This window comes from Myotis brandtii, unplaced genomic scaffold (genome assembly GCF_000412655.1).
Source record: "Myotis brandtii unplaced genomic scaffold, ASM41265v1 scaffold64, whole genome shotgun sequence".
Classification (NCBI taxonomy): Eukaryota; Metazoa; Chordata; class Mammalia; order Chiroptera; family Vespertilionidae; genus Myotis; species Myotis brandtii.
Genome location: NW_005370460.1, coordinates 240,131 through 247,259, shown reverse-complemented (window position 1 = coordinate 247,259; position 7,129 = coordinate 240,131). Strand labels below are relative to the sequence as shown.

The 7,129-nt window shown below is 62.1% G+C and overlaps 2 protein-coding genes across 4 annotated transcripts in view; both read left to right on the top strand.

Annotated features, from left to right (window-relative positions):
• The window catches only part of PVRL4 (poliovirus receptor-related 4), a 15,777-nt gene extending 13,264 nt beyond the window's left edge, over nt 1-2,513 (top strand). For 2 of the 3 annotated variants that reach the window (XM_005880460.2, XM_014528546.1), the window contains exons 6-8: nt 276-351; nt 601-675; nt 1,025-2,513. In XM_005880460.2, the coding sequence (XP_005880522.2) occupies nt 276-351; nt 601-675; nt 1,025-1,255 (382 nt within the window). In that variant the 3' untranslated portion in view covers nt 1,256-2,513. The remainder of the gene's footprint in view (nt 1-275; nt 352-600; nt 676-1,024) is intronic. The other variant, XM_005880461.2, reaches the window with a different exon arrangement.
• A 504-nt stretch (nt 2,514-3,017) lies between these two features.
• Nucleotides 3,018-7,129, top strand: part of ARHGAP30 (Rho GTPase activating protein 30) — a 14,355-nt gene continuing 10,243 nt past the window's right edge. The window contains exon 1 of the mRNA XM_005880458.2: nt 3,018-3,412. Coding sequence (XP_005880520.1) covers nt 3,316-3,412 — 97 coding nt within the window. The 5' untranslated portion in view covers nt 3,018-3,315. The remainder of the gene's footprint in view (nt 3,413-7,129) is intronic.

Sequence of the window (7,129 nt, the reverse complement as noted above, 5' to 3'; positions counted from 1 at the left end):
AGGAAAGGGGGTGGGCCTCTGGGGCTCGGGGTCGGCCACGGCTGGATGGGGAGGACCTCGCTGCCTGTGAGGGTCAGATCCACACACCCAGGTGTCACCATGCACACACACTTGCACGCACACATGCTCCGCAGCCATGCTGCCGCCACAGCCGTCGGGCACACTTGCAGGGACAGCACATCACCCTGGGCCCTGTCTCCCAGAGGCCCGGCCAGGGGGCTCCCTGTGGAGGGCCACCTCTGTCCCTGCTCCTGACCAAGGGGTGTCTTTCCCAGTGAGGAGGAGCTGACCCTGACCAGGGAGAACTCCATCCGGAGGCTGCATTCCCACCACTCGGACCCCAGGAGCCAGGTGGGTGCCCCTCTGCCCAGGAGCACAGCCCTCCGTCGGGCTGGCCACTGACTCACAGCTGCTTTGGTTCCCTGGGTCCTCGGGAAGCCCCATCAGCACTGATCCTGGCGGGGTGGGGGCACGAGGATGTTTGTATCCAGGAGAGAATGGACTGTGGGTTGGGGGAGTGGTGGTCAGGGAGGAGCTGGTGGAAGACAGAGGTGGAGGCCGAGCCCTGTCCTGACTCCTCCCCGTGTCCGGGCCCTGCAGCCGGAGGAGAGTGTAGGGCTGAGAGCCGAGGGCCACCCTGATAGTCTCAAGGACAACAGTAGCTGCTCTGTGATGGTGAGGCCCCCGGCCCCACCGCGTCCCCACCACTCTCCTCAGGCTCCTGTCCTGTTCCCAGTGGGGGGCGGGGGGTCAGTGGCCCCTCCCTGTCCTTGGCCTGCCCCTTAGCCTGGCTCAGACGGCCCCACCATGCCCTCCTGCTCCACCTTCATCTCCATTTCTGTCCCCACACCCAGCACTTGCTCCCAGCTCCTCCTCTCATGCCCAGTGCCTCTGAGACAGCCATGACCCCTGACCCCTGTTTATGCTTGACCTACGACCCCACCTTGCCCCTCCGCGCCCCCCCCCCCCAGGGTATGGCTGCCCTGTCTTGGTTCCTGACATGCCCTCTGCCCTTGGCCTCCAGAGTGAAGAGCCCGAAGGTCGCAGCTACTCCACACTGACCACCGTGCGGGAGATCGAGACCCAGACAGAGCTGCTGGCGCCCAGTTCTGGCTGCGAGCGGGCAGAGGGGGAGGAGGACCGCGACGAGGGCATCAAGCAGGCCATGAGCCACTTCGTGCAGGAGAATGGGACGCTGCGGGCCAAGCCCACGGGCAATGGCATCTACATCAATGGGCGGGGGCACCTGGTGTGACCCAGGCCCACCTCCCAAAGCCTGGCTCCCTCTGCTGACAGGATTTCAGCTCATCTCGCCCCCCGCTCCCCGCTGACTGTTCGACCTTTTCCTCCAGCCCTTGTGTCTGATACCCAGATGGCTCCATTGGTTGAGTCCCTGCTGTGTGCGCAGGTCAGTGTGTGTGTGTGTGTGTGTGTGTGTGTGTGTTTGTGCGCCGACTGTGTGTGAGGAGGGAGCCTGTGCTGCGCGTCATGCCATCTGTCAGGGTCCAGTGCCCGGTACTGCTGTGCCCAGGCCCCGGGCAGCTGCGTGAGAGTGTTGTGTGGCTGCATGCCCTCCACCTGCAAACAGGTGTTTTCGTCAGACCCCAGAGCAGTATTATAATGATGCGGAGGCTGGAGGCCAGAGGTGGAGCTGCTGTGGGCACTTCCAGGTGTGCGGGCACAGCTGGAGCTGGGATCTGGCTCCTGGTGGGGAGCGGGGCTCCCAGCGCTGGAGCCAGGGGGCGAGTGTGAAGCCAGCCTGGTCCCCAGAGGCTCCAGCTGCCACAGGAGAAGCCCTCTGCCCTCTGGTGGCTGGGCCTGCTGCCTGCACATATTTCTTTAAGGACCGGCGCTGTGAGCCCTTTAGTAAGAGGAAGACTGTAAACAAGCTTTTCACTTACATGAAAGTGTCTCATTCCTTGAAGTGAGGCTGTCGGCACAGACATGCCCAGGACGCCCAGGTGGCCTCTGGGAGGGAGCCTGGAGCCAGGGGGTCTGCGGGTGGGAGTGGCTGAGGCTCCGGAGGGCAGGGTCGGTCCTCTGTCCCCTGAGCCCCTCTGCTTTCTTCGTCGCGTTCACAGTGGCCTGTGGACCTGTGGGGGGTTGTTGGGACTTGGTGACAAGGGTTCCTGGTTCAGTTGTTGTTGGGGAGAGAGGGTGGGGGTTCAGGGGATGCGAAGGAGCTGCTGGGGGCCAGACTGGCTCCTTCCCCTGGGCCTTGGGGCCACCACCTCAGGGCTTTTCTGGCCGTTTCTGTGGTTGGAGGCTGCAGTGAGACAAGGCTCCGTTCTGCCTGTCCACTCAGACACATGCAGCCAGAGCCCCCAGCTGGGCGCCTGCAGGCCACCGCTCAGGCCTGCGATGCGGCTTCCTGGTCACAGGAGAGACCCGCCCTGCTCCCCAGCCAGCCCAAGGCTTTGGATCTGGGGCCTAGTGTGTACATTCTATGTAAATATGTCCATATTTGTACATAAAATGATAGTCTGTTTTTAAATAAACAGATGATACCTGTCTGGCCTTGTTCCTGTCTGGCCCCCTGAGCTGTGTAAGCCTGGACCCTGCTGTCGGCCTCAGCGCCGTCCTGTGGTCCCGGGAGGACCATCGTGAGACCCGGTGGGGCAGGCAGGGCTGTGGGCCCGTGGGCAGCACAGGCCGGGAGGCAGGCAAAGAAGCCAAACCGCAGAGGAGTTCCCCGGAGGCTCGAGCGGGAAGGGCTTCCAGGTCCCTGTGTGAAGGGCCCGTCGGCGGGCCTGGCCCTCCCTCCTGTGTGTGCTGGGCACAGCTCCAAGCTGCCTCGCTGGGGACCAGCCTCAGGTCTCTGCCTGGGACCCAGCATCCCTGGCTCTAAGTGCCCGTCACCTGCTCACACCCCAGCCGCACACTCACCCCAGGACTCTGACATCACCTCCCCTCAACCAATGGGCAGAGCCCAGCAACGTGTGAGGATGTGAATGTCAGCTACCTCCCACACCCCGCCCTGTGGTTGAAAGATGCTCTAACAGGAAGCGGGTTTGGGGCGCTGCGCTGCTTCCTGCCCTCCGGGCTGAGCAGGCTGAGGGGCAAGTGCCAGGTCGGCCACGAGACAGTTTTGTGCCGGGGTCCTGGCAGCTTCCTCTTCCACCACCACTTCCTCACGGCCGGAGCCCCAGAGGCAGGAGCTGCTGCCTGTTGCCCAGGCCGCCTCCACCCCCAGTTCGGAGCCCTGCCCCCTGGGCTGGGCCAAGCCCGCAGGCTGGCTAGGACTTTCCTGGGGGACCCGTAGGCCAAAGGTTTTGGGGGACGGAGGTGGCTGGGCCAGAGGCCTGGGCTCCAACCATGAAGTCTCGGCAGAAAGGCAAGAAGAAGGGCAGCTCGAAGGAGCGGGTGTTCGGGTGTGACCTGCAGGACCACCTGCAGCACTCGGGCCAGGACGGTAGGCGCTTCAGGAGCAGAGGTGCTCGCAGGGAGAGGGGCTGGGTGCCACCCACCAGGCGATGGGCCGCGAGGCAGGAAGCTGCGTGAAGAAGGCCGGGCCCTCCGTGGGGCAATGGCGGGTCCTTGGGTCTGAATGGAGGGATGGACAAGGGCCTGGGAGAGTCCGAGGAGGCACTAGGGTGGGTCCTGGTGAGGAGAGTGCCCTATGCAGCCTGGCTGGGCCACAGATGAGGGTCCCGGTGGGGACAGCCCCTCCCGTTCTCTGGGACCCTCCTGGTCCCTTTGTGCAAAGGGGAGGGCAGGGGAGGCTGTGGACCTGGGACGCCAGAGAGCAAGGCAGCCTGAGGCCTGGTCTGAAGACGGGTGAAGGGCAGAGGAGGGGTGGGGACTGTCCCGGAGCTTGCCCGCGCCTCTCCCCGAGGAGCCCCGAGGGGCCTGGGCCTGAAATGGGGACATGCCGCTTGCTCCCTCTGCTCCCCGGAGCCGCATTTCTCAATTTGGTTGAAATTGAGCACAGGTGTCCTGGCGGCCCCGCCCGGCCTGTTTTGGCAGGTCCAGCTCCTCCCAGAGAAGGGGCCGGCTCCCCCCCTCCCCCCCAATCTGTCATTTCCTCTTTGTCCTTCTCTGCTCAGAGCTGTGGCCCCTGCAGTGCAGGGAGGGCCCTGGTTCCTGCTGGCTTCCTGCTCAGGGCCCGCCCGCATCCCCAGACACCTTCTTCCCCTTTTCTCCCCCAGAGGCCTCATCCCCAGGGCTCGGCCAAGGGCACGTCTGGGCCCCAAGGAAGAGTGGGGGGCGCCGGGCGGCTCTCTGGGCCTTTCTCCTCGCGATGGGCCAAAAGGGTTTGTCTGGAGAAGGAGGATCTGGGCCCAGGGCCTGCGATGAATGGGGCTGAAGTTCCTCCCCCCAGTTCTCTGCAAACCCAGTGCCTCCTCCTCATCCTGGCGCTGTCCTTCCCCTGGGGCCCCGCCACCCCCACGTTGAACACTGACCTGCCTCCAGCGTTTTCAGCGGGGGGTGGGGGCATGTTCTCGGGGTGCTGGGTCGGATCTCAGTGCCTCTGGAGGGTGAGAGGAGCGCCCCGCCCCCCCGCAGGACCCACCTGAGCCCTCGGGAGGCGAGATTCGGCACCAGAGTGGCAGTGAGGCCGGGCCCCCAGCCCCGGCAGATGGTGGGGTGAAGGGGAGACACACTGGTGGTGGCTTCTCCAGCCCAAGACCCCGCAGAAAGGAAAGTCCCGCCGTGGGGCCTGCGCAGCGAATTCCCCTGAGACGCTCCTTCCCGTCTGGACACCATCCGGCAGCTTCTCCCAGCTCTTCTCCCAGGGGGTCTCTTCCTCCCCCAAGCCCTCCACTCACCGAGTTCTTTCTTCTACGTTTTCACTGATTTTAGAGAGAGGAAGGGAGAGGAATAGAGAGAGAAGCATAGGTCTGCTGCCTCCTGCATACCCCTGATGGGATCGGGGATCGAGCCTGCAACCCGGCCATGTGCCCTGACTGGGAATCGAACTGTGACCTCCTGGTTCATGGGTGGACAGTCAACCATTGAGCCCCGCCAGCCAGGCCTGATCATCATCTCTGACACCTCCCTCGGGTTTCTGACGCTCCAGGGCCTCCTCCACGACCTGTCCTGCCCCTTGGACTCTGCCGCCCTCCCTGCTCTGTGACTTGTGCCTCTGACCCCATCGCTTCGATCTCTGGCTCCTCAACCCTCCATCTCTCGGACCCTGTCCTCTCCTCCCTCACCTCCTCGACCCATTTCCTGGTGGCTCTGACTCCCTTGGCTCCCACACGCCTTCTTTAAGGGGCTACTCTGGAGACTCACAATCAGCGGGGGGCGGGGGGGGGTCTGCTTGGCTGTAGTTCCTGTGACAAGGCCCTGGGGTTTGGGGCAGCAGGCTCCGTCTGAGCCGTGTGGCCGCCAACAATGCTGGTGCAGCATCAGGCCCCCGAGAGCAGCAGGTCTGACACGGAGAACCCACGTCACTGCATTCAGTGAGGCCGGCGTCGGGGCCCTGCCGGCGGGCACAGGTGCTGAGGGTGGTTGGGAGCCGGGCCAGGACGAAGCCCAGGGAAGGGCGGGGACTGGGTGAGGCATTTAAAGAAGCTCCGCTCTCAGGCCAAGCGGCGTGGAGCTGAGGAGCTGACGCTGAGCCCTCCCGCGGGAGGACATCCCGTACAGGTCGCACCTGTGCCCTCTGACCCTCCAGGCCGGGGTCTGAGGTGCAGGCGGCAGGGGTGTGGACGCAGGGTGTGGATGCAGAGGTGTGGACGCAGGTGTGTCAGGAGGCTTTAGGATGGTGATGGGTGGATTCATAAGTTCCTTCATTCTGTGCTTCTGTCTTACTGAATTCCACGAAGAACTTGGATTGGATGACTTCCAAAACACAAACCTTTAGAGAAAGATAGGTGACTGAAGGGACTGTGTTGAAGGGACAAGAAGAGGAAAGGTAAGATAGGCCCAGACTGCTTCTCAGCTCCTAGTGGCCCCTGGGCGGCCCTGCGCTTCCCGGGGTGAGTGTGGGGGACTCGTCAGGCCGTCTCCCACAGCCCAGAGAAGAGAGAAGCAGGCAAGCAGGCGTGTGGGAGAAGCGCAGAGCGCTGGGGGCCAGGTAATAGGACTCAGTGTTGTATCTTTGGTCTCCAAGAGATGTCACTAATTCTCATAATTGGTAATTAATTGAGTCATCAATAAGCATTTACTGAACATATGCTATGTCTCAACACTGTGCTAGATGCTGGGGAGGATGTGACTACTTGTCCAAAGGTATAAACACAAGAGAAAGTAACCATCACGAGGTGCAGTGAGTAGCACGCACAGGCACCCAGGGCGCTGGGAGCGGGCACAGGGCTAAGCCGGGCTCGCACTGGAGGCCGTGTGTGAGGTGTGTTTTGAAGATCGCGTAGGAGTTCACAGGCAGAGTCAGAGGGGAGGGCATTTCCAGGCGAGGGAATAACATGGAATAACAAGGAAGGACAAGGGCCCTGACCCTCGTTCAGAAGCAGCAAAGGGCTGATCCTGGGATCTGACGGGAAACTGGCTGGCGCTGAGGCGGAAATGGCAGCCTGGACTCGAGTTGTGAAGGGTCTTATCTCTCACGCTGAAGAGTTTGCATTTTATTCCGTATCTGTAAGGCGAGCAGTGAAGACTGGGGTGCAGGAGGGTGTGTATGTAACGCAGGATTTGAAGCAGGGGATGCTGGGGCTTCGAGGGTTTCCCATGTAGGAGACACCAGGTCACATAACATGAGGAACATCAAGGTGGGTCACATGAGATCTTGTCCTGCAGAAGCTTACCGCCCAGTAACAGGAGGGCAGGGCTTGGGTGACATGGCGCAGCTCTCTGAGCTGATGGAATTCAATCCTGGCTCCAACTGGGTGATCCTGGGTACTCGTTAGTCCTTCGATCCTCAGTTTTCCTATCTGTTAAATGGGGACTAGCTCCACAGTGTGTGGCACATAGGAGCTTCTCTCCTGAACTGACATGTCTGAAGGCCTGTCACTGTTTGTGTACCTTCCTGCGACAGAAGTGATATCCGAGGGAGTGAGTCACAGAGGCCCCGTCAGCCCTGTCCCCATGTCCCCATGTGGTTGGGACGCAGAGGAAAGACTGGCCTTGGGAGTGCATTTATGTAACACTTTCAAACAGATTGCTGGCCCTTTAAGAGTTCTAGAGTGGCCAGCAGTGAGTACAGAGGGAGAATCTGCAGTTCCATGAG